Source organism: Ambystoma mexicanum, chromosome 11 (assembly GCF_040938575.1).
Source record: "Ambystoma mexicanum isolate Mex_15411 chromosome 11, UKY_AmexF1_1, whole genome shotgun sequence".
Lineage (NCBI taxonomy): Eukaryota > Metazoa > Chordata > Amphibia > Caudata > Ambystomatidae > Ambystoma > Ambystoma mexicanum.
This window is the reverse complement of record NC_090934.1, coordinates 1346238421-1346265662: the sequence shown is the minus strand read 5'-3', so window position 1 is coordinate 1346265662 and position 27242 is coordinate 1346238421. Positions and strand designations below refer to the sequence as shown.

Sequence of the window (27242 nt, the reverse complement as noted above, 5' to 3'; positions counted from 1 at the left end):
GTCCCGGCACTCCAGGAAGCGCCATCACCGGCGCCTTCCCAATCCTCCTCGGAGGATGGTGCCTCGCGGAAGGTTTCATGCCCTACGAAGTCCTCGACTCTGGAGGAATGGGCAGCGTTTCTAAAATCCATGATGGTGATTTTTCAATTGCAGGACACTGGTCCGGTCACGCCTTCTGACGAAGCAGGTCAGGATCGGTCTCGTTCTGTAACGCTCACCTGATTCTCGCAGAGGCGCCGGTCTTGACTGGGCGACTACCGTATCTTCAAAGGTGATGTGTAGCACCCGGTTGGCTCTTTGGGCTGGACCTCTGTGCACTGTATGCCTGACGTGTAGAGTAAGATGTCTGCAGATAGAAAATATGGGGTTAATGAACTGGGTTTATTGGGGTGTCCCTATCTCTTTCCTCTTCTCCTCTCCTGTAGACCCCCAAAGGTTAACGCTCTCACCTTAGGTAAGTGAATGCCGAGCTCTCCATCTGCCTCGGGGCAGGGTGCTGTAACCAGTTTCTTCACTGGATAGGTAGCGCAGGCCTCTTGACTTCAGAGGACTGCTGTCCGTCGTTTACTGCACGAACGGTAAGTTTCGAGTCATTCAAATGTCTTTAAAGTCTTTAGTAATGATGTCTCTTGTTTTGCAGGGTTCCGGCGATGGCGGATGACGGGCTGAAGTGAGTTGAAGATGGAGCCCGTGTGATGAATAGAAGCGCCTGGAAGCACGTAAGTAAGCGCTTGTTGCCTGCTTCACTATGCGCTCTAACTGTCTTTTTATTTTGCAGGTAAGAGTTCGGAGCGGCTGCAGGGTGCCGGAATACCCACTGGATTAGATGTGGAAAGGAGTAATGGCACGTGAGTATTAAAGTTCCCCAATGTCTTTAAACGCACCTTGTTTTGTCTTTCAGATGCGGGATGCAGCGCCGAAGGCCTCCGGAGCGTGCGAAGAGTTGGTAAACTTTTTGTCTTTCAGATGCCGGAATGCAGTGTGAAGACCTCCGGAGCGCACGAAGAGTAGGTAAGCCCTTTGCCTTTCAGATGCCGGAATGCTAACCTGTTCTTTCTTGTCTTTATAGGTGTTGCTGAAGACTGGATTCAGGATGGTAAGCCTTTGCCTTTCAGATGCCGGAATGCTAACCTGTTCTTTCTTGTCTTTATAGGTGTTGCTGAAGACTGGATTCAGGATGGTAAGCCTTTTTCCTTAGGCCCAGGACCGGATGCAGAAGACACGATGAGCGTTCTGCTGCAGAGGTTGCAGAATAACGCAAAGCAAGATTCATCCACCGGGTGTGGTTTAAATAGCCTCCTGTAGTGCTTAGGTGTCTCCTTCCACAGCCACGCCTAAGTAAGAAAAGAGTTCCTGGTAAGAAAAGAGTTCCTGCCTTCCAGAAGAGTTCCAGTGTTCTGAATCTAGGGAGTGGCTCCAGCCCCACCCAACAGGAAAAGTAGTTCCAAACAGAAGAGGATCAGAGGCTCAACTGGCAGGCAAGTAAGCAGCATGGTCTGCTGAAGGTAAGTCCACCCAAGCATTATGAGCCCGGCGCTTCCAGCGCTGGGACTGGGCATATTTATGAGCCTGGTGCCACTGGCGCCAGGACTGGGTCCAAAAGGTCCCAATTGGGACTGGTTGGCACTCGGAACCTGGGTTATGGATCTGCTTCCAAGGGAGTTGGGAAAACCCTGACCTTTTGGAAGCAGAGATCATGACACGTTCCGTGGCTCACATGCCTTCGGGCTCGGGTTTCCGTACAGACAAGGAATCGAAAGGTCGCAAGAGACATGTCTCTAGGTCTCAGTCCACATCCCCAGGGAAACCGCAGCAACCTATTGAGAGCTCGGGCCGCGTCGACTCGTTCAGTGCAATGTCGGACATCGGCGCTTTGCCGTCGTATCAACCCACGGTGCCGTCGGCACCTGTGTCATCGTTGACGCTGAAGCCTTCGGCGATCCCGAGGTTCTCGACGTTGAAGCCTTCAGCGCTATCGCGCATTTGGGAATTTCTTTTCTCGAAATTTGCTGTTGGAGTACCCAGACATTGTGGATTCTCCAAGGAAGGCTACATCGAAGTCGGTGAGGCTGGTTTTGGCCTCCAGGCCCACTTCTGTCCCCAGACCTGGATTTCAACCCCCTCTGGATGATGTTTTTGAAGAGGAGGAAAGGTCTGAGGTTGAGGAACCTGGTGACCTTGATGATGCTCCAATTTGTTCTGGGGACAGTCAGTTTGAGGAGCTGAGGCAGACCCTCCATGCTGCAAGTGGACTGGACACTTCCCCGGAAGTGGAGTTTGGTAGCCTGGGGCTCATGTAGAGTCTTCTTATAGGAGACTCATGGCACGTGTCTCAGAGTACCTGGGCTGGTCTAGTCCCCCAGAAGACTTTGTGCAGGATGATCTGATGAACATCTTGGATCAAGGTCCGTCCTCTGACCCTGTTTTGCCATTTCATTCTACCTTGCAGAAAAGGGTGGCAGCTGCCTGGCAGTCCCAGGAATCTCTTCCAGCTGTGAATAAAAATCTAACTAAGAAAAACAGCCCTTCCGTTACCGACCCCAGCTAATTGTCTACTCACCCCACTCCTGAGAGTTTGGTGGTTCAGGCAGCTACTGCCACCTCGAGGCAGGCGGCGTACCCTACCATCCCTCTGGATAGGGACGACAAGCGCTTTGACGGTTGGGCCCGGAAGGTATTTTCTGCTGTGAGCTTGGCCCCTTGAAATCGGACAACTCCTTGTGTGCCTTGGCAAGGTTTTCACAGACTCTGTGGAATTTATTTCCTTGGCGGCTGAGCATATTCCCGAGGGGGAAGAAAGGGATGGTTTCCTTGCTCTTGTGCAAGACGGCAAGGATGCCATGTGTGAATCCCTTCAGTCGGGTTTGGATACGGCCGACCGTGTTAGCTGATCCATGGCTGCGAGCACCGTGATACGCAGATTTGCGTGGTTGCGGAAGTCAGGGTTTGCTCCGGATTTGCAGGCTCGACTTCTCAACATGCCCTTTGATGGCGGACATTTATTTGGCAGCAAGGCTGACGAGAGCCTTGAGAGGTTGCAGACCCCAAAAGCTGTGGTGAAGTCTTTGAGCACCGCGGTGCGTCAACCTCTGCCTTTTCGTCCCAGAGGACAGCAGTGGAGGGGAGGTTCCTTTCGATACTACTCCTCCTTTGGTAGTACGAGAGTGCCCTCCAGTCAAAGGGGCAAGCAGAAAGGTACCCGTGGTGGATGGGGAAATCATGGTGCCAGAGCCGCTCATCTTTGCCTTCAGGCACTGCCGCAGCCGCTTCCAAACAGTCATGAGGCCATGTCCCATGGTTCGCTGGTTGGGAGCAAACTGTCTCAGCATCTCGAAGAATGGCGGGCCATTACTTCAGATGCGTGGGTGTTGGATACCATAGCCCACGGCTACTGTGTTCCCTTCCTTCAGCGCCCTCACAACAATCCACCGGGGGAAATCTTGTCCCTGCTGGAGAAAGGCGCTATAGAACTGATGCCTGCAGCAGAAAGGAACAAGAGATGGTATTCCCCTTATTTTTTTTATCCCAAAGAAAGACGGGGGTTTGAGACCCATCATGGACTTGCGTTGGTTGAACAAACTCCTCCGGAAGGATAAGTTCAAGATGGTCACTCTTTCTCAGGTCCTCCAGGCCCTTCAAATTCAGGATTGGTTGGTGTCTCTGGACCTCAAGGATGCTTACTTCCATGTGCCGATCCATCCCGCGCACAGGAAGTACCTTAGGTTTTCGGTTGGTGACTCGCACTTTCAGTTTTAGGTCCTGCCGTTCGGATTGACCTCTGCCCCGAGGGTCTTCACCAAGCTCATGGTGGTGGTGGCAGCTTATCTCAGGCGAGGGGGGATTCACGTCAACCCCTACCTGGACGACTGGCTGATCTGGGCGCGCTCTCCCGAGCTAGCTTTGGATCATCTCGGTGTCACCTGCCGCACCCTCCACAGGCTGGGCTTCTACTTGAATTTCAAGAAGTCGCACATGACACCTTCCCAACAGCTCCAGTACATAGGGGCTGTGTTGGATACGTCCTTGGGGAAGTGTTCGCCTCCCAAGGTAAGGGCTCATCACATTGTGCAGATGGTGGACAAGTTTCAACATGCCCGGAGTCTCCCAGCTTTCGAATTATTAAGGTTGCTATGCCTCATGTCTTCCTGCATTTTTCTGGTGCTAGAGGCCAGGCTGCAGATGAGGTCCCTGCAATTGGTCCTCAAGATGCAATGGTCGCAGCAGTTCTCTAGCAAGATGATGGATCCTGTTCAGATCCCACGCTCGGTCTCCCAGGACCTTCTGTGATGGGTGAACGAAGGGAACCTGATGAAGGGGGAACCGTTTTGGCAACCATGGCCGGAGGTGACTGTAGTGACGGACGCTTCCCTCACAGGATGGGGCGCTCATGCCAACAACTTGACTGCTAGCGGTCCAGACTCCACATCAGTCTGTTAGAGCTGAGGCTTTTCTGCCCTAGGTATGGGGGAAGAGTGTCCTGGTCATGACGGACAATACAGTGGCCATGCATTACCTCAACAAAAAAGGGGGGTCAGGGTCACTCCTGTTGTGTAGAGAGGCAATTCAGCTCTGGTTCTGGACCATCCAGCACGAAATTGCGATCTCGGCAGTTCATCTTGCCGGCGACAAAAGTGAGGTGGCGGCCGCTCTGAGCAGGCAGAGCACAGTCTCTCTCGAGTGGGAGTTGGCTCAGGAAGTCAGGAGATCTTTGCCCTTTGGGGAACCACGCAAGTGGATCTCTTCGCCACCAGTGTCAAACGGAAGTGCGAGAGATTCTGCTCACAGGAATTTCCTCTGAGAGGAGCCTTAGGAGACAAGTTTGCGGTGGATTGGTCATTCCCACTGCTGTACGTGTTTCCTCCAGGCCCCGTCATTCCTCAAGTGTTGCAGAGGTTACGGAGATTCGGTTCTCACATGATCCTCATTGCTCCGGATTGGGCCAGGAGAGCGTGTTACCCAGACCTTCTGGAAATGTCCGTCTGCCCTCCGCGCCGTCTTCCCGAGAGGATCTGCTCTCGCGCGGTGGGGTGGTCAGGTTCTCCATCCAGAGGTCAAGACTCTCAACCTTCACACTTGGTATCTGAAAGGTTGAGGTGTAAGGATTGGGACCTCCCAGATGACGTTATGGAGGTGTTGCTTTCGGCCAGGCGGCCTACAAAAAAAAATCCCTGTACCGTTGCCATTGGCGTAAGTTCTGCGACTGGTGCAGGGATCACAATGTTGATCCTTTTCAGTGCTCCATTTCTATGGTTTTGTCTTCCTTGTTTTCTTTGGCCCACAGGGGCCTTCAAGTGGGTACCATTAAAGGTTACCTGGCGGCGCTGCCTATCTTTAAGCGCTAATCTGAAGAATGTTCTTCATTTAAGATTCCTTTGATTTCTCAGTTTCTTAAAGGATTGACTAATGTATTCCCGCCGTCCCCTTTCCATGTGCCGGTTTGGGATTTGAATTTGGTTTTGAGATTTCTCATGGGTGCTCTGTTTGAACCTTTGTACTCTTGTCCTTTGAGATTACTGTCCTTCAAGACTGCGTTCTTGGTTGCGGTTACTTCAGCTTGCAGAGTAAGTGAATTGCAGGCACTTTCAGCTAAGCCACCCTTTACTGTGTTTCACAAGGACAGGGTTGTACTACGAGTATGTCCTTCTTTTCTACTTAAGGTAGTCTCTGAATATCATTTGAGCAAAAGGTGGTTCTTCCATCTTTCTACCCTCCTCCTCATCCTGGTAAGGAAGAGGAACGTCTCCATCGGTTAGATCCTAGGAGAGCCCTTAGCTTTTACTTTTCTAGGATGTCCAGGGTCAGAGTGGACAATCAACTCTTTGAAGGATATGCTGGACACCGATTGGGCCAGGCTGTTACCAAACAGACCTTGTCCAGGTGGATTATCCTTGCCATTACAGAGTGTTACCGGTTGGCAGGTAAAGACCCTCCTGAAGGGTTGAGAGCTCATTCCATTAGGGGCGTGGCTGCTTCCACCGCCCTCCAGCAGTGTGTTCCTATTAGGAATATTTGTGATGCCGCTACTTGGGCTTCAATCCATACATTTGTAAAACATTATTGCCTGGAAACACTCCAGAGTCAGGATATGGCCTTTGGGAAGGCGGTTCTTTATTCTGCAATCTAATTGGGTATTCTAAATTCTTTTCCCTCCTCCATTTACTGGTACTGCTTTGGGAGTCTGTCAAAGATGTGGAATGCGTTGGAGGACACAATCCATTCGAAGAACAAGTTACCAGCTGGTAACGTTCTTTCGACTGGATGTTCCTCCAACGCATTCCACATCGCCCGCCCAGCCTGCCCCTCAGGAGAATTTCCTGTGCGATTGCAGCTTCTGTTTCCGCAAGGCTAAGTACAGTCCAGCAGGCATCAGAATGGTGTCACACGTTCTGGGGGGAAAAAACTTAAACTGAGGCTGTGGGCGGCGTGTGTCCTATTTATAACATCCTGTGACGTCGTCCTCGACGGAGGCCCTCGAGGGACATGGACCTGACCCATCGACGCAGGACGCCCTCTGCCGAAAAGTTTCCGAAGTGTACAGCTGTGGACATTACATGTCAAAGATGTGGAATGCGTTGGCGGAACATCGTTACCAGTTGGTAAGTAACTTTTTCTACTCCTCTAAACCAATCACTGTCCTCTGGGTCACATTGCCCCCATTCAGTGACGGTCATCTCCCTAAGCTCCACCCCTGGTGTCCATCTTCAGATGTTTACTGCACGCTTCTGTGTTGGGAGTCCTGAAGTTGCTCTCAGAACTAACATTGTGTTTTTTCATAAAGGTTTTGCAAAATAGTTAGAATTTGACTAATTTTTACTTTATCGTGTTCGGCAAATCTTCAGCCACCTTTGTTTCATCGAAGTTTCAAGAAGGCCCGGCTTTGGGGCCTACTTCGCGCCCTTTCAGCATGTAATTAGTAATGTTTGTAATTGTTTATTTATAACATGCTTAATACCCAGAGGTTTCTAAGCGCGGACCCGGGGATTGAACCTGTTTTGCACCGCGTCGTCTTACTTCCAAGGCGAGCGCATTACCCCTGAGCTATCCTCCCGAGACGAGCATGGCGAGGATAAAAAGGTCGAGCCTCTTCAAACTCTGCGAGAAGTGTGGATTAAGAAACTTCTTCATGTAAGATCGACACCATAAATGTTTATACTGCCTGCATCCGGGCCACGATGACGAGGGATGCAAGGTGTGCCGTGGTTTCTCGGAGAAAACCAAAAAAGATTGATAAAGCAGACTGTCGGTGTGCCTTAAGTCGAGCAAGGCCTCTGATTCAGCCTCGGGGCAGGGTCAAGCCTCATCCAGGACCGGCCTGTCCGAGGAGCGTTCTCCCTCCAGGAGGAGGTTGAGATCCATTGAGAACGCCCCATGTGCAAGGGTCCAAAAGAAGGCCCAGCTCTGCGACACTAGCTCTGCTGGGTTCGCCAGTGATCCGGGTCCAGATTCAGAACGAAAGGTGTTTGCCATCACCCTCCGCGGTGAGCCTGCCTTTTAAGGAGTGTCAAAGAGGAAGTCGCTTACATTGTCCAAATTCTGTGTGTCCGCGGATAGTCCGACGTGGGAAAAGTACGGGGAGGACTCGTCGAAGCCATCTAAGGCTTCAACCAGGGCCAAGTCAATGGCACTGTCAACGAAGTCAGCCACAAACACTTAGTTGTCTAAGTCAACAATGTCCACCGTGGCTCTGAAAGAGAGCGGGTCCAGGAAAGATGTGGCGTCCACCCCTCGGGTGTCCTTGCACCCAAGGCGAGATTCGGCTCCGGAAGCAGCAGGGAAAGACCAGGCAGCCGCTCCGACCCAACAGCCTCTTGAGAAGGATTGGGAAACGGTCCCACCTGTGGAGCCTCCCAGGTATGCAGACTGGCAGGCTACTGAAGATAGACCAGAGCACATCTACTTGAGTACTGACGAGTCACCACACCCTCACGTCATCACGCTTTATAAACAAGCCATTTACGTAATCATAATGGCGATCCTCGATACTCACAAGCGCTCGGCTATCACACCGCTATCGAATTGGACTGACTATAACAATGCGCTCACAAGGTAATCCGTAGCATTAACGGATGCATATTCTGGTTAGTCTTATCCGGCGCAGAAATGATTTGGTTACGCTGACCCCTTTTCGAATATAATTATCTTGTCGTACGCTTTATTTTCACTACTAGGAGCCAATACCTGCATCCTAAATCAATACGTAAGTGCCTAGGACTAAATAGTAACCCGTGCCCTAACTAACACAAGTCTTGACATTACAGGATAGGTAAGAGTGACCCACGCTTGGGCCACTGACTCATAATGGGTGCACGTACACATGGCACCAAATGTTTACTCTACTCACTTCTAAATTCGCATTGATATGCCAACTTTTAGATAAAGCATGTCACCGCAGTATCTGCTTAACTCACTGGTACCAAATTGATAATGCCACCTGGCAACACTTGCTCTACAATATCTTTATTAATGAATACTAAGCATCTTTCTAATGCACAAGAATTGCTCTTAATGTTGGATCAGACTCTATCCAGCCCCCCCTTTTTCAAACAAATCATGCACTTCTATTTTTTCTCCAGACTTTCCAACCAAAAGCATGTTAAGATTTGTCTATTTTGAAATTACCTTAAACAATACTCACTATCTTACTCTGTCTTATCTGACCTCTCTCTCCCCAATCCATACAGTTCTACCAAACGAACAACCCTCCTCAGGAACCAATACTTCAGTATTGGAGAAACACGTGTTGAGGGAAATTGTACATGAGGGAATTATGTACACCAAGCAGCCCATTATGAAATACTAATCACGGCTTCCAAGGCCACACACATCAACTAAGAACCCTAATTGTGGAAACCACAGAACCTCACATCCAGGACCTCAAGGATCTAAAAGAAAGAAAAGGCCCCTATGGTGCAAACAACACTAAAGGAAGTCAATACAAAGGAAAATACTACTAATTAAGAGGCAAAAACCTGCCAAAAGCCAACAACAAGAACCTCAAGGATACACATAATGCCCCTGCTGTGCAAATACCACTAAGGATAACCAGACCTCATACCTTCAAACTTTACCTTGAGCCTTACTCCATCCCTCCCTTCTGTGAATTGAACATTAGGGTCTAGGATTAAGCCTTATTTAGCAATATGATTTAAGTTCTCTTTTGATTGGATCACCAATAAATATTACAATTGACAAACCCACATGCCCTTGTTTGTCATACATAATTTTTGATCAATCCCAGTCTGTTGGCACAATTCAGGTAATATAGTTTTCTCCCTTTGAGTACCGACAAGGACAATGATCCGCACGATGGGTGCTGCTCAGACCACAGAGAGGGAGTGTTAGGCAGAAACTTGTGCAGTTCCCTTAGGGACCACTGCAAAAAGTTTAAGACTACAGGAGTAAGCAGTAACCCCAATTGGTAGCGGTCTGCACCACCCAGATATACCTGGTAGCTGTGGCTGAGCAGTCAGACTTCTCTCAAGAAGAGTTAGGCAGTATATAGAGTAAACACAATAGGACTAAAAATACAGTAGAACAAGCAAACACTGACCAGAGCTTTGGTATTAAAGGTATATCATTATTTATTTAAAAACACACTTATGAAAATACACTGGCACTAATATATCAAGCAAGTTCAAACAGAGTCACTATAAGTATATAAACCTCCCTAGTTAATTATTCGACAAGTCTAGGTTAAGACACCACTTATTAGCAAAACAGAGGTGAGCGCGTAACCTTAGATGGCACTCCAATAATTCGTTAAAAAGGGAGAGAAAAGGCAGAGTATGGAAATAACACAGCACCAACACTTTTAAGAAACCACAGCAAGTCAAGAAAGGCGGGGTCTACTGTAGAGCCAAAAGTTCATAGGCCAGGCCCCCTCTTGGAGAGAGCAAGGCGGAATGTGCCCAAGATCACACAGTGGAAATGCACTCGAAGTCTTTGCAGAAAATGTCAAAAGAGGTTGGAGCAGTTCTGAAAGGCAAAGTTAGCAGGTCTGAGGTCAATCCAGTTGGAAGGTCAAGGATTTACGGGACACCTTGGACAATCAGTTGCAAGGGAGACCAGGTGGGGCACAGTACCTGAAATGGTGAGAAAGCTCCAGCTGTGGCAGTTGTTCCTGGCAGCGAGTGCAAGTCGTGGTTTCAACCAGAGGAAGAGATGATCTTGACGAGGAAGAAAGCTGGAGGTCGTTGAACTGCCAGGGAAGAAACCAGCCGCGGAGTTCCCGATTAAAAGGTACAACCCTTTTATTCGCGGTAGTGGCAAAGCGTGACTATCCGGCCGCCGGGGTGCTTGGCACGGGCGATTCGACCACGAGACGTCCAGGAAGGCGAAAAAGGTGAACTGGTTGGTCCCACCAGCTCAAAGGGAAGAAGACTCTCCTGGAAGAAGATCTCCTCTGTCGTCGGGGAAGTGGTGAGTTCGTACAGCAGGGCTCCACCGGTGGTGTCGTCGTCGTAGATGGCTCAGCTTCTCCCCTCTTCGGATTCTTTAGGTCCTGTGGCGACTTCTGAAGTTCCAGTCCCCAAAGCCCTGCTTTTATGCAGAAAAACCCCCATTCAACAGCCTAGCTGTCAATCAAACATGCTAAGTGGTGAGCCGGGCGGCTCACCACTAGGCCAATCACACGAGTGTGTGACTTGAGTTGCCAAGGCAACTCAGTCCAGGTTGCCTAATCCCCCTCCCACACATCCTGTAGACCCCAGACAAAGTGGCACCATTTGGAGGGTTTCTGTGGAGAAGCCCGCCAAAAAGTGGAACAAAGGGCTCGACTTGGGTTAGAGTTTCAGAGGCGAACACAAACGCCATTTTCAAACCGAGTCCTGGCAAAAAGACCCAACTGGGGAATAAATATTAAATAAATAACCCAGCGGTATCTTTAACATTGCACCAAAAAGTGGTGTGTTTAAAATCAATGGGAAAATCCGATAGGAAATATTCCGGTGGAATATTTCGCGTGGTATCCACTGCCACCAGCCAGAAACTCGACAAGGGGGGACTGGACAGTGCCCCCTTGGAAAACAGATCCTGGGGCAATCGAATTACCCCTACCAGTACTTCCACAATATGATGGTTTGTACTGGTTCTGTTCACAATTTGAGACTAGTAAAGCCATTGGTGACTTTACATGCCCTGGGAGACCGTAGTCAGTCCCAGGGTATGGAGTCTATGTTTGGGGGTCACTATGACACCCCTGTGTTACTGCACTGAGGGTGCTGTGTAACACACATACCAAAAACACATGAAGCCCTATGGAGTAAAAGACCCCATATCCCATAAAACACATTTACAGTCAAAGGACATACTCAAATCATGCCTAAGAGTGGGAGAAAAAGAGTCTCACTCTTAGCAGGAGAAAAAAATAAACCCCAAAAAAATCCAGCAAAGCTGCTGAGGGACTCACTAGGTTTGGGAAATTAGCCTTAACAGAGAATTCTCCCTAACAGGGAGGACCTGAGGGAGGACCTCAGTCCCCCTGTGCGGAAGAGGAGACGCATTAGCCCGGATCCTACTCCACTGGCTCAGTTTACCCCTAGGCCTAGGGAAGTGTCTCTGGATATTCTATCCACCCTGCACACTCTAGTTACCGAAATCCAGCAAAAGATGCTGCCATCGGGGCCGGCACCTCCAGAACCTCCAAGGTTAAACTCTCCCCTGCAGAAGGGAAAGACCAAGGTGGACGCTGGTCCTCCGCATCCTCCAACCCTGCTACCACCTCATCACGGCAAGTCTCCTACCGGAGCTCTGGATCCACACATGGAAACGGGCACGAACACAGCTACCACGGCTACTGGTACCGACGAGGACGACTATTTCGTTACGGCGGACGGGGAGACTCTGTACACGGTTGAGCCCAATAGGGCCTACCCTCCGGATGAAGTTGGATCTTTTTATTCGGCCATCCCAAGGGCCTTGGAACTATTTGTTAGTTCCTGAGGAGACAGAGGAGGGTTTCCTGTACCAACGACGCAAGTCGAGGAGAAAGACCATCATGTCCATTCCCTTTCTGGATGACATCTGGGAGGAGGTCCTAGCCCTAATGTAAAATCCAAGTACGGCCCGACCCTGCGGGACAGATTGGAGAAGTACAGGGTGCCCAATTCGGCTCACAGGTGCCTAAGGTCTCGGCCCGCACCAGATTCGGTGGTCTCGACGACAGCTAGGAAACGCTTGGCCAACCGGTCATCGGCAGCCATGGTACCTCTGGACCAGGAGGGGAAGAAGCTGGATGCGATGGGCAAGAGGATCATTTATACGGCAGCCTCTACCATCAAGGAAGCCAATGCCCTAGCCATTTTGTCCAGTTATGACTCGGAACTCTAGTACAAGCAGGGCCCTATCCTGGACTTTCTGTCCGAAGACAAGGTGGTTGAGGCACTGAAACTCTTTCAAGAAGGGGAAGTGGCCTCAGATCACACCATCACAGTGGCGGTAGACATCAAAGACATGGGTTTTTCGCCAGATGGGGAACAGGGTGTCTCTACGCCGTCAAGGTTGGTTGACTGCTACAAATTTCTGCCTAGACGTTCAGACTAAGGTACTGCATATGCTCTTCAATGGGCAGAACCTCTTTGGAATGGCGTTCCAATCTTTGCAGGCAATAAAGACCGACACAGAGACGCCACATTCCCTCAGAACTTTGCAACAGCGTTAGTCCTCATCCTTTCGCTCCTCCGGAGGAAAGCCAGGAAGATCTTCAAAGGAATATAGTACCCCTGACAGGCTGCCTTCGTGCTCTTCCACTCAAGAAGCGTACAGGGGGCACTCTCAAGGCAGCAGAGGTCAGCGGAGGTCTTACACACCCCACTGGGAGGCCGGATGGGTGCTGGATGCTCTCGGACAGGGGCACACCTTGGAGTTCCAACACAGGTGTCCTCATATCCCTCTGATTCAGCGGCAAGAACTACACAGGCCACAGCTTCTACAGGAGGTGCAGTCCATGTTACGGAAAGGGGTGTTAGAGCCCGTCCCCCAGCGGCTCCGGGGCTCGGGCGTATATTCCAGATACTTTCTAGTTCGAAAGAAGACAGGGGGTTGGAGGCCGATTCTGGATCTACGTCGTATCCAAAGTCCCAAAAGTTTCAGATGGTCATGTTGCAGCACGTGCTCGGGCCTGCTGGAACAAGTAGATTTTTGACGTTGTTCGACCTGGAGTACGCCTATTTCCACATCCCCATTCACATAAACCACTGCAAGTTCCTGCGATTCGTAGTTCAGGGTCGGCACTGCCAGTTCAAGGCTCTGCCTTTTGGCCTAAAGTCAGCATGAGGGTGTTCACAAAGTGCCTTGCCCCGGGGACGGTACATCTTCGTCTGCAAGGCATCCATGAATACCCCTACCTGGACGACTGGCTTGTGCATGCCCATTCACAATCTCTGTCATGCAAACACACGGCCAAAACCGTACGTCTGCTGATGGAGCTGGGGTTCTCCATAAACGACCCGAAGTCTTGCTTGAAGCCATCTCAGGACGCTTCATTTCCCCACGAAGACGTGGGTGAAAGCCATACAAGGCAAGGTGCAGGCTTGTTGTCGGACCAGGCAGCGACGGGGAAATCCATCAAGGCGCTTCTGGGCATGTTGTCCTATGCAGATTGAGCATGATGCTTCTTCAGGAGTTCCTAGATGTGAGGAGGATGCAAGTATCGGAGCTTTTAAAGTCAAGATTGCCCTCAACAAAGAGTTCCGACGAGCAATACGGTGGTGTGGTGGGCGGCAGCACTTAGTCCGTCGAGCTCTGTTTCAGGTTCCTCCTTACCAGGAGACAGTCACCATGGACGCCTCTCTAGAGGGGTGGGGAGCCCACACCGGGCAGTTGCACACCAGAGGCCTCTGGCAACCAGAGAAAAGTGACCTACACATTAACGTCCTGGCGCATGGGGCCGTATTCTGGGCCCTCAAGTCTTTTCTGCCGCCATTGAAGGACAAGGTGGTGAGGATCTTCACGGACAACACCACAACCATGTTCTACTTCCGGGAACTGGGGGGTGTGGAAGGGGGGGGCCTGGTCTCCGGCACTCTTCAAAGATGCCCAGGACTTGTGGGAGTGGGCCATTCATCAAGACATGTTCCTCGTTCCGTTTCACCTGGCGGGAGTCATGAACACCATTGAAGACTCACTCAGCAGGGAACTGTGTTCTTGCCACGAGTGGGAGCTCCGCCAGGACCAGGTGAATCTGCTGTTCGATAAATGGTGTTGACCCCAGATCCATCCTTTTGCGACGGCGGCAAACACCAGGTGTCAAAGGTTCTCCAGCAGGCTTCCTCAGTCGAGGAGCTTGGGGGATGCGTTCTCATTCCTGTGGGAGGGACACTTCCTATACACTTTCCTCCCGTTTCCACTCCTCCTACCTGTGATCAACACACTCAGACTGTGCCACTGTAATATACTCGTCGCACAAGTGTGGCCGAGGCAGATCTGATATCCGGACTTACTACGCCTGGCAGTGGCCCTGGACCTTCTTGCCTGAGAAGGCGGGGGGCGATTCTGCATCACGACCCAGAGTCTCTGAGCCTGAGGGCATGGCTCCTGCAGCCCTAGAGTTTGGATGTTATGCTTATCTCGCAGAATATAAGGACATCCTGGCCGGGGCCAGAGCATAGTCAACGTTGAAGTGCTACGGACACAAATGGAAACGCTTTTCCGTGTTGTGCCAGACTCAGAAGATTACCCCTCTGCCTGTCATGGCCTCGCAACTTCTACCATACTTGCTTTCCTTAGCAAAAGCGGGACTGGCTCATGCCTCTATCATGTGCATCTCGCTGCCATATCCAGGTACACCAGGTCACCGGGCAGACCTTCGCTGTGGTCTCGAAGGCTCGTCATGGAGTTCCTCAAGGAGCTCTTCAGGACTTGGCCTCCGGTGAAGGCTCCTGCCCCAGCTTGGGAGCTCAATGTTGTGCTGACTAAGCTCATGGGAGCGCCCTTTGAACCTATGCATCGGGCTCCGCTCAAGTTTCTCTCGTGGAAGACGGTTGTTCTTGTTGCTATCACCTCACTTCGTCGGGTCAGGGAGTCAGGGCCTGTCCTGCAGGCAGCCTAACATGTCTTTCCACGCTTCAAGGGTGGTACTGTGTACACAGCCCACCTTTATGCCAAGGGTACCATCAAGATTCTACCTCAATGACTCTTTGGTGTTACCTGTCTTCTTTCTGAATTCATCGTCGCCGGCGGAGAGAGCCTTGCAATTGCTGGACGTTGCTTGTGCCTTGAAATTCTGCGTGGCATGTACAAAGGATTTTCGGAAGACTTCTCAGTTTCTTGTGAACTTTGGTGCCTGTGAATCAGGGAATGGAGATGGAAGTCAGTTTCTCGTGAACTTTGGTGCCTGTGAATCATGGAATGGAGATGGAAGCCTTCGACAAGGCCAAGTGGCTCTTCGACTGCATCATGCACTGTCACTGACTGGCTAGCAGACTGCTGCCAGCCTGAGACCCCATTGCACCAGAGCCATCGCAGCAACGACAGCATTTCTCTCCGGTGTGCCCATGCTCGACATTTGCAGGGCTGCTACGTGGAGGTCCACGCACACCTTCACGAGGTTCTACTGCGTCGACAGGGATTGCAGGGAGGAGTCCCGAGTCGGCCAAGCCGTGCTACGCAACCTGTTTGTTTGAGGTGAGTCTGTTCCAGAGGTGAGAGTTTATTGCTTCTGTTGAGCCTTGCCGCCTCCTGTGGTTATGTATATGTGCTGTGTAATCGTTATCATGAACATGTGAATCCAAGCCAGTCCCCATGCTGGAGAAAGTTTAATTTACTTATATGTAACTATTGTTCTCCAGCATGGGTCCGGCATGGATTCACATGCGAACCCTCCCTCCTTCCCCTCTGTGGCTCTTCTTGGTTCATACAGCCACTTTACATGCTTACCAAATCTGAAGATGGCCACCAGGGATGGAGCTTAGGGAGAGGACTATCATTGGATGGGGGCAGTATGTCTCAGAGGACAGTGATTGGTTTAAAGGAGAAATACAGATTTAAAGTGAAAGTGAAGCAGTTTTTTCTTTTACCGAGGATTCCCAGCCTGACGCCGGGAAATATTCATGAGCATGTGACTCCATGCACGACCCATGCTCGAGAACAATAGTTACAGTTAAGTAAATTAAACCATCCTTCAGACTATCAGTACTGGGAAACTGTTTGCCTTTTGTCTTACTATTTTGGTACCCTTTTGACAGTGCACACAGCATCTTGCAATGCAGTGATAAGATACAGTAGGTTATTTATAACACACTTAATACCCACAGGTTTCTAAGCGCGGACTCAGGAATCGAACATGTGTTGCTTCGCATCGTCTTGCTTATAAGGCGAGTGCTGTGCCCTTGAGCTATCCTCCGGAGACAATTGCAGTGTGGATACTTTTGTATCACCCTAATCTTTTACACTTGGGATTTTTGGTTATTTTATATGTGTCTAAAGGAAAACTGATGGGAGCAGATACATTTTTACAATTTTTTTTATTATTTTTAGTTTGCAAATTCACATTTACTGCGTATGGCTACTAAATGTGGTTAGTGCCCTAAAATGACTGTGCCACGAGAAATTTGCCTGTTCTTTGGGCATATTGTCGTTTGGGCTTTTTCATGCCTTCTGAGGTAAGGAAAACCCTTTAATGGTCATGCATTTGCCTGAGAAAGCTGCTGCTTTCGCTCACTACTGCTGGCATGGTTTGTGCGGACCCAGGATGTGGGTGTGACTGTCTGCTCCCACTCCACATCTGGGGCGCCAGAGAGTCTAGGTGTGGTGCATGAGTGAAACCCACAGTAGTCCCTGATTGGACCACTGCTGACTGTTTGAATGGTTCAGATCCTTACCAGTGGTGGGCTTGGACTTGCTTCGAGCCAGTATTTAGGATATGAGGAGGACTTCTGCAGCCATTCCTTGAGATCGGCGTTGGAGCCAATTATCATGTGTAGAAGTGCAGCTGACTGTAGACCCATGGACGACTCCAGAAGAGGCCCGGCATCCCCTTTCTGCATTGGCCCAGTAAAGACCTGCTGGGCTATCTGATCTGCGAAGGCCCTGAACGGTGCTTCAACCCTTGGACTTGTGGGACCAACCAGTCTCGACACATTCACGAAGATCCAGCTGTCCTTAGCCTTCAGTGGTGTCGCTGGACCCAATGGACTGACTAGCTCTCAAGTGGCCTACCTCGATAGAATCTTCACTGTTTCCTCGTTCCTTTCCAGATCTTCACTTGTCGCAGCTCATGCTACAAGTCGCCTTCAGATTCTCAGCTTCAAGGGACCCTGCTCTGGAAGGTCTTCTTCGACCTTGACTGGCGAGATGCCTGCCATCGTCGCTGTGCCATAACCGTCAGTGGAAGTCACTTTCCTGAGTCTTGTGAGGTGTCCAAAAGAGTCTTGCATCTGTGAATCCTGCTTGCTTTCTTCACCAGGGGTTACATTCTGTGTCAGCAGCCGACCAGAGCAATCCTCTGACCTGTAACTCATAGGCCTCCTGCAAAGGAGAAAACAGCGAGAAAACCTACCTCCAGCAAAACCCAGTCGACCCACCTAGTCATCTGGGAACATCTGAGTCGGGGGGGGGGGGGTAAAGTAATTGCAACGCATTCACTGCCCCCTTTTCTCCTTTGAATAAACCGTCAAATAAACTTTGGTTATTTGATGGTCATCAGATCTAAAAGCTGTATTTGAAAGATAGGAATATAATTTTACTGACCTGTAATATTATTGAATATCGTCTACAACATTTCACCACCACAAGAACTCTTCCTACACAAGCCCTTTCTCCTAAGAAGACATTTTGTGACTCTTTTGGCACAATGCCCCATACATCATAGCGACTGGACTTATAAAGTTAGGGTATAATTCTTGTGCTTTGGTTTCTTTCTGCATCACTACCTACCTTCATTTTGATGTGTAAGTGATTGATTGCATTTCTAAGAACCTAAAGGAGACTATATGTATGTTTTCTAACTGAGTGTTGTGTGATATTACAACCTGCTTATTTAATTTCGTAGTGTGTTTTTGGCCTGTAATAAATATAGTATTTTTGTAATTACCAGTCTAAATTGAATTATTGTGTGCTTCACAGTGTGGACTCATTGTGGACCCCTGACCACCACTGACACTCTCCTGAGAATAGCCTTCACCACTCCTACCTTCATTGGGTTTGGCTAACCTCTGAGTTTCCCTGTCACTATAACTAGGGTGGCCTCCTAAAATTGGTCTAAAAAATCCCTCTGAACACCTGTGACGGGTGCTGTGCCTTCCACATCACCAGAACAAGTACTTTCCCACTGGACGATAACACGTTTTGGGATACCGGCCCTAAAATAGGCAAGGGAGTGACAAAGCAGACATATCCAGATGGCTTCTGTTGTGTATATCTGAATGCTACTCTATGGCGGTAAAGGACATCCCTGAGCGCTTCGGAGCACTTTGAACTGGAGATATGGCTGCCATATCGGCACTCGATAGAGAGAGAGGAGTACCAGCTGAAGACCTATGCCAAGAGGCAACATGGTCAGCACCTTTGTAAAGCATTAATGCCTGGAAACTCTGTAAAGTCTGTTTTGGTAGAGCTGTCCTGCCACATTACCTAGTATAATGTCAATGGAGTTCGCTCCACTGGCAATTTGGTACTGCTAACGTAATATCAAAGATAAGGAATCAGTGGTAGGAAGGAATCCATAAGAAGAACAATGGGCCTCATTACAAGTTTGCCAGTACAGTAACAACGATACCGGTAAGCTTGCTGGTACCGTTGTTACCATACCAGCAACTACGAGTTCTGCTCGCGGGTGCCTTTTCGCCCGCTACGTCTGACCTGGCTGGCGGACCGGCACCCGAGAGCAGACATGCCGGTGCATCCAGCCTCACCATTCCCATTGAGCCCTATGGGGGCTCGAATGGGGATGGGGAGCATTTCTTCCGGTGGCCAGGAATGGGCAGTTACCGGGACCGGCGGAGCCATAATGACCCGAAAATTGCCCATTCCTGGGTGCCGGAAAAAAACGACTCCGGTGGCAGTCATACTGGTTTTACCGGCACGGCTACCGCCAAAGTCGTAATGAGGCACAATGTCTCTGCCTGACAGTAATGTTTATTCTGATGGATTAGTCCTTTGTCCCATAGATTTCTCATTGCCATCCCAACCTATCCCTCTCGTGAAGTTCTCACCATCTATTCAATGGTCCCTTCACTGCTGAGTGCTAGGAAAAAGGGTGAAACTGAGGTCATGGGGTGTGGCAGCTCCATGTATACTGGCCCCGTCATTCTGTCCAGCATATGGGAAGCACATTGGTACCGGCTGCATCCCCTGGTGCCAAAAAGAATGTGCAAAGACTGCTAGCACTGGAAATAGAATATCAAAGATGCTTAATCTGTGGTAATAAGGACAAATCTATCAGAAATGACATTACCAACCTGTAGGTAATTTGATCATCATTGTTAAAACTTTGTAACTTCAGGGAAGTAATTTCAAATCTTAAAGCTTTCCATGAACCAGGGAGTTCATTGTTTAAAACCCATGACTTTCCAACTGTGGATTTTATCAGAGGAAAAACAAAGTTATCAAAGCATTGGGCCTCATTATAAGTATGCCGGTCCGGTAACAACAGGGCTGGTAGGCTACCAGCACCATTGCTACCGGACCGGCATACTCCGAGTTCTGCGAGCGGGTGCCTTTCAGACTTGGCGGGCGGAATGGCACCTGCTCGCAGACCTTGACGGATGCACCGGCAGCATTTCTGAGAGCCTAGGTTCCATCGCGCTCCTAACTGTTCTCTAAGAAGCCTGCCTTTCTACTGCCAGTTGGAAGACATACTCGACTGGAACTGGGACGAGTACTTGACTATCAGGATCCCTGGGAACCTGCACCTAGTTCTGACAAGCAGAGGATTCAGTTTCTCTTAAACCAGCAAATGCAAGGGCCTAACAAATCCACCCGGAAGACCAATAGTAGCTACGACAGGAGGAATTTTGCAACTTCTTGGAACATATATTGATTATTTTCGTTAAACGATGATACAAAAAACAGAAACATATGTGAAAGACAGCACACACTTTTTGAATATTCTAGAGAAAGTACAACTAACTGACAAAGACATCCTCTTTACGATTGATGTGACCAGCTTATATACGAGCATTCCTCGCGACTTGGGTCAAGAAGCGATAGAGTGGCTTCTTTTGCAAGAAGAAGAGATAGGGGTAGTCAAAGAATTTATCTTATCCTTACTGATCTTCATCTCAACAAACTCATACTTTAAGTACAAGAATGAGTACTACATTCAAACATCTGGCACAGCCATGGGTGCGACTATGGCACTGGTATACGCTAATGCTTTCATGTACCGTTTTGAAACAACCCACATTTTGCACAAAACACAATGGAAGGACAAATTAAAGATGTGGGTATGTTACATTGATGATGTTTTTGGTATATGACAAGACACAAGAGAAACACTGGTTGAATTTCTGTTATATATAAACAGCATTGATCAACGCATTCAATTCACCTAAAAAATAGGTAATCCTGGTATACACTATTTGGACATTAATGTAAATGTACATAACCAACATATTACAACCTCTTTGTTCACCAAACCTACAGATAGAAACAATCTGCTACATCGCATGAGCTTTCACCCACAGAACACCCTAAGGAATCTACCATATGGACAATTGTTACACCTGAAAAGAATCATAAGTGATCAGCGTGAGTTCGAACAAGAATTTTCTAAATTGAGCAAAAATCTAGAAGAACGTGGGTACCCGGATGAAGATTTGAAAGCTGCAACAGACAAAGTAGCCACAAAGACTAGAGCAAGTACTCTTACTCTAAAAAGCAAACCAAATACGCCATCATTAGGATATGTGTCGAAGTTCTCTACGCAAAGCATGCAGATCAAGAGATGCATCAACAAACATTGGCCAATACTTACTAATGATGAGAGAACCAAAGATTTATTTACCGATCCACCGATGTGTGCATACCAGAAGTCAAGTAATTTGAGAGATCTACTTGTGAACACTAGAGATGATAAACCAAGAAACACTAAACTAAACACGTTTGGGACTCACCCCTGTTTAAATTGCAACAATATAATAAAAGGTGGAGTTGTTTTGCATCCCTACACAGGAGAAAAAATTGCAATAAGATGCTATGCGACCTGTAATACAGAGAACTGCATCTACTGCATATGTTGCCTTGTGGGCTATACCATGTGGGAGAGACAAGCCAGAAATTGCAAATCCGCATGAATGAACATAAATCATGCATACGGAACAAGAACATTAATTTAGCCGTCCCAAGGCATTTCAATGAAAAGAAGCACAACATATCACAAGTGAAATTTCAGGCCTTAGAAACCATTGAGGCCTCTGGAACCCACATTGATATGAAGAGAAGAAGACAACAGAGAGAAGCCTATTGGATCGACCAACTGGAAGCATTATCACCACAAGGAATGAATGAGGAGTTTGATTTAAATTGCTTTCTATGATGTAATATAATTAATTGTGGTGACTAGAGTGGAGTTTGATGTCATCCTCGCACAATGTACTGAATTGTGAGATTAATGTATTTCTTCACAAGTAAGTGGCGACGTGATTGAAAGAATATCTTAAACAAATCAAACAGGGAGCATTATCCACATAACTGCACTTGACAAAAACAGTTTATAACGCGGGTCAAGAAGCATACTTTTATCTTGCTAGAACGGGATGATCCATGCTAAGATCATACGCATAGTAGTGTAGTCGCTACTTATTGAGCAAGAAATTACCTATACACGAAATAACTTGCGACAATCAGATAGGCTAACGATACTTAGTGCGTTGCATCTGGGACACCAGCACTTATTAATTTCTGAATATTTCAGATTATACTGCGGAGAACAGCACAATAGTGGAACACAACATCCATTATAATCAATCCTATCACATGCTGAGATCTTCTTGATCTACCATGAATGATGACACACATCACAGCAACACACAAATAGTTCTACCATGTACTTTGAAACACATTCAGTCAATTGCCCACACCAACATTTCCAACGCTTTTTGTAGCGAACGGCCATATTGGTACACAAATGTTGCTGTGACAACGTACAGCCTGCAGTTACTGCCGGCTTCCACAGCGACTCCAGACACAGGCGGCCACTACAGTAGCTCTGCGAGCGCCGTGGATAGATAGAAACTTACGCTGACAAAGGTAAGCGAATAGCCTTCATACACTGTCCGCTCGTATAGCGGCATGATTACGAAGTACAAAGAGAACATTGTCTTCAGAAAGTAACAAGCATGTTTACCTGCATTTGCAGAACTGTGAAAACGCGGGTTGAATATACATCACACGCAGTTCCCAAGCAGGGATGTTTCCTGCCAACAGGTCAGTGTAACTGACACAGTGAAGGGTGGGGTGAGAAACCAATTATTATGACAGTATTCAATAGAAGGCACCACTTATAAGAATTACCATGATATTGAGCACGCTTATTATGCCCCGAGTGAACTCCCCAGGCAATAGCTTTAGGCACTTAGACAACTTCACACTCTGACACCACAGTAAGTTGATAGTAAACTGCATTGTCACTTTAGAAACCCAACACATTCTAGGTTAAGAGCCAATTAAGTGAAACTTACTTTTCAAAGCAAGGGCCAACACAATGTGGCTTGAAGGAAGGTCACTGAATAAATGTGTAAGATCAGAAAAACGATTTAAGAATATCTATGTTGCATTTTGGGAATCTGATATTGATCGTGTCAAATTTATTTCTCTTTTGTGTTATATGTTTGTTCTCACTTGTGGGTACCCTGTCTTGAATTGCATAGCGCTATTGTGATTGTGTTAATGGTATACTGCAACAGAAAAGCATTCTGTTAAAACCCGGCTCTGACGAAGGTTTAATTCTGAAATGCATTAGCCAGAGGGTTATTGTTTGCTACAAATTTAGCGTCCGCCTAATTGGTGGTGTATAACCAATTATTATAAAGTAACAAAAGATTTATGAACAAAGAAATTGATTTGAAACACTCCGGAGTTGGTTCACGTTGATTCCAAAGTCTTAGTCAAGATATTTAAACCCCAGTGGGTAATATAATTGCTGCCATTTTATTACTGCACTGCCATCTCAGAATGACCTCTTTCTTTTCAGACCATGGAGTAGTAGCCTATCCTGACATATTTGGATCAGAATTAACTAGTTTGGTTAAATGAAAAAAAACGTGTCTTATTTGAGTTTTATGAAACCCTTTGAAATTAACTCTCTGCCTTGGTATTCTTCTTTGTCCCAGTGATGGGTACCTGATAGTACTCAGCTCATCTTGTTTTTAAGGGAATGCCTTATTTACACCAATAGCTGGTATTGGTTGTGAATTGTGCAGGGAGTCTAAAAACCTCTTCATTAGCTTAAAGTGACAATGAGCTTGAAACGTTTCCTCTGACTGACCACGCTAAAACAAGTTTGTTACTTTGCCTTTTATGATCTCTTCCCAGAAGCATTCATGACTTCTGTAACTGTTTACTAGAACCTGGAATTGTTTTGTGTCGAAGTACAGGTCTCCAGGGAAGTAAACACTAAAGTGATTAGAGGTGATTTTGCATGTGTTAAGTTCTCAGCAATATCCTTTTAGAGACATATCTTACATTAATATCTGAAATGTATAGTCTTTCCGGGCACTTATCGGTCAAAAGTCAAATATCAACTGGCTTTGTTGTAGAACATCATCCTGGACATAGCAACTGAGCTTGTCAACTCCATTTCTGTACTCTTCAACTTTCCAATCAAAGTGTGGATGATTGATTAGCAAAATATAATAGTCCATGAACAATAGTTAACTTTTGAAAAGTTTGATGTATGGATCCACGCTGCTGCCAACTATCCTTTAAAATGTGCAATCATTACATAGAACATTTTGAAATGTAGGTTTCAAGGTATATTTCTGATTGACCTGTGAGTAGGTATTGGATATTTGGCATGGACATGCAATATATGTTTTTAAGGAAAGTGTTTGCATGGTAAGTTCTGTTATTGGCCAAGTGCCGTTTGTGACCTAAAGAGGTGAAACCTTTTCTTTTATTTTAGGCTCAAATGGACCACAGTTGTTTACAGTTGAGCAGTGGGGTACACCTGATAAATTACCTAGAGCTCACACTTGGTAAGTTCTTTTTGTGTGTTTGTGCATTAACATGTTATCCCTATTTGTATACTAAAGTTGTTCTTTTTATTGTGCAGTTTTAATCGGTTGGACTTGCCACCCTATGAGACATTTGAGGATTTATGGGACAAGCTTCACATAGCAATTGAAAATGCTCAAGGATTTGATGGAGTGGATTAAAGACAACAATAGATCCAAATTGACAGACCTCAGTTGGAGTTTGGAAAAGAAACCCCACTCTAATCTCCTTGCCTAATATTTTCCCATACTTTGAGCTTGACTGTCTAAATCTGCGAAGTATGCATGGATTTTTTCAAGAATGCGCTCTCTTTGCTATTTACACATACTTTCACATTCAATGTCAGAGTTCTTCACAGAGCTCATAAGATTACATACTCACTGGATGACAAGCCAACAAGGAAAACCTTTCAACAGTTACCTCGTATCATTCGCAGTATTTTGGACTTTAAACTAAACTACTGAAACTTTAAATGTGCATTTAGTGTCACTGCTGCCCTCGTGTGGGAGAGCATACCTGGGATCTTTGAATTATCTGAAGTATTCAGTATTGAAAAACAATACTTTGTGAACTCATCAAGGCTCATGTGTACATACAAGCACCTTACTAGTTGCCTTTTTTGAAGATATTGACAATATTTGCAAACAATTATTTATTTTTCTTGCGTGTGGATCCAGCATATTTCTAACTTGAGTTTGTAAAGAAAAGGTCTTTTTTTTCCCCCACCAGACAGGGTGATTTCAAATTGTCCTGCATTACAATCGGGACTATTAAATTGTTCTTTAATAATTTGCAATAGCAAATGATTTCTTCATTTTTAAATTCTATACATACTTTACTCTTGTTAGTGCTGCCACTTGCTTAATTGATGGTATATTACTGGTCCAAAGAGCTTATTTGTACTATTTAGTTACTCTTTCGATTTCCGTGCAGTCACTGTCATATTGACCATCATCTGTTAATCAATAGTTACCTATTTTTTTTATCTTGCTGGAATCTGAAACACACCCTCAATCAAGCATATGGAAGCACTAACAAGAATGCATTCATTGCAGAATTTGAAAACTGAAAAAATCATTTGTCTTCACTAATTGCTAGCACCACAAATAAGCAATACCCTGACATTTTTGTTTTCATTAAGGTCTTACGTATATCAAAACAATATGGAGTGTAGGTTTCTGCAGCAGACAGACATATAATGTAGAAGAAGCAGAGGCGTTTTGCTACAGAAGTGTTATTTGTATATTTACAAGTATATGATCCAGTTTTCCTGATTTATCTTTTTTTTATTCTCCAACCCATATTATTTTTTCTGGGCTTTTGTACTCTTACAAGTCCGCTATTATTTCCTTTTACAGGTAAATCGAAAGGTTATATGCACTTCAATCCACATTAGTGCATTTGAGCGTCACCTCTCATGGAGACAAGACCAGTCTGTTTTGTACTAATATGTCCCGTATTTGTGACTCGCTGCCCTTCTTATGCAATCATAGATGTATCTCTGTTGAAAGCCAGTTCTGCTGTGTATCATTTACTGTTCCTCATTTTTACCCATCATGGCTTTAATTTGGACCTACAAGACCATTATTTTATATGTGCTGCGGTAAGCGGAGGAGCAGCAGAAATCTAGATTCCTCAAGTTGAACCAGCCGTAGAGCTTTTGTTGAGCATCTTTACAGTTGCCTAATGGCTGTGTCCAACAAAATCATGGAGAGCAAGTAGAAAAGGAAGACATTCCATCAGTGCTTCCCCCTTGACTCCACTGCAGGGCTAAATCGACTCAGTTTCCATGCACGAGTTAGGGGAGTGGGAATCAAGTAGACAAGAATATTTCATTTGTTTGGGGCAAGCCGACCCTCACACTGGGTGCTACTACTTGTCTTCAAGCAAGGCAGTGCCCTGGATCCCATTGGGCAAGTCTGAAAAGCAGGTTATTTTGAGTTTCAAAGAACTACCATCATAGGGTAAGAGAAGCATTATTTTTGGCGCAATCAAGGTTGTGTGCTTTCAGATGTAAAACAAAAAACATTTTGACTACAAAGAGCAATTCAAGAGAAAAGGCTTCTAAGTGTGAATTTGAGCTTTTTTCCTACCCCATTCTAAAGTGTATTGCACAAGGAAAAGGCAAATGTTCGGTTTAAAACCCAAACTAAAACTATTCAAACGCAGCACACCATCTGTAATCTTTTCACTCAGTTGAACAAACACCCCTGTATGCATTATCTTAACTCCATAGCATAAGAGCAGACCTGGATCATGCATTTAATGATGTAAAGAGATTGGTTTTGCTGCTATTTTGGGAATTTAATATGTAAAGGTTTAGTTCATTGAAATGTGCTCCCAATTATGCATTTTTATACCCAGTATATTTTCAAGAATAATGAAAACATTATAAGCATCAAGAATGTTGTACAAATGCATGTGGTATTTGCCTAATTACCCATGCATAAAGCATTTGAAAGCAATGCCACACAGACATGTTTACAGGATTTGTATATGTTTACAGGTTGTTCTATTTTCAGTGGGCAGATGTTTATATTTTTAACTCTTCACGTCTTAGTTGAATAATCACATTATTTCTTGTAAAAAAGTATAACCAAAGGTGTAGCTCACGCTCAGTTCCTGGCACTTGAGTAAATTCTTCTAAAGTTGTGGTATTAATGGTCTTTATTTTTATGTTCGCTCAACTGCAGGGGAAAAATAGTTGTTTGCCTTGAATATCGTTCCCTTGACAAAAATATATGTTTACATAATACCACAGTAATCTAAGGGTGCATCTTAATGTGATTTCAACAATCTTAAATCTATTGCAATTGTTGGTTGAGATCGTTGAAACCATTTCATTCTCCCTATCCAGCACCTGCCTTTTTTGATCATTTGCCTTTATGGCATAAGTATCTCTTCAGTATACATCTTTGTTCAGTCGTGTGTCTATAAATTGTAAAGCTGTTTAAAACTCCACTCTCTTTTGTCTTAGGATGTTTTGCAGTTTTTGATGTAGGTTTAATTAGTATTCTCTTTCTTTTATGTGGCTCTCAGTTCTAATATATGTTTCCTTTAGAGCTCCTTAAGGTGACTGAGGCTGGCCTCAA

At 46.5% G+C, this 27242-nt stretch overlaps 1 protein-coding gene across 6 annotated transcripts in view; it reads left to right on the top strand.

The window, feature by feature from the left end:
* The window catches only part of NEDD4 (NEDD4 E3 ubiquitin protein ligase), a 2630465-nt gene extending 2603658 nt beyond the window's left edge, over window positions 1–26807 (top strand). For all 6 annotated transcript variants that reach the window (XM_069624887.1, XM_069624886.1, XM_069624885.1 and 3 more), the window contains 2 exons: window positions 24059–24131; window positions 24209–26807. In XM_069624887.1, the coding sequence (XP_069480988.1) occupies window positions 24059–24131; window positions 24209–24311 (176 nt within the window). In that variant the 3' untranslated portion in view covers window positions 24312–26807. The remainder of the gene's footprint in view (window positions 1–24058; window positions 24132–24208) is intronic.
* The last annotated feature ends 435 nt before the right edge of the window (window positions 26808–27242 follow it).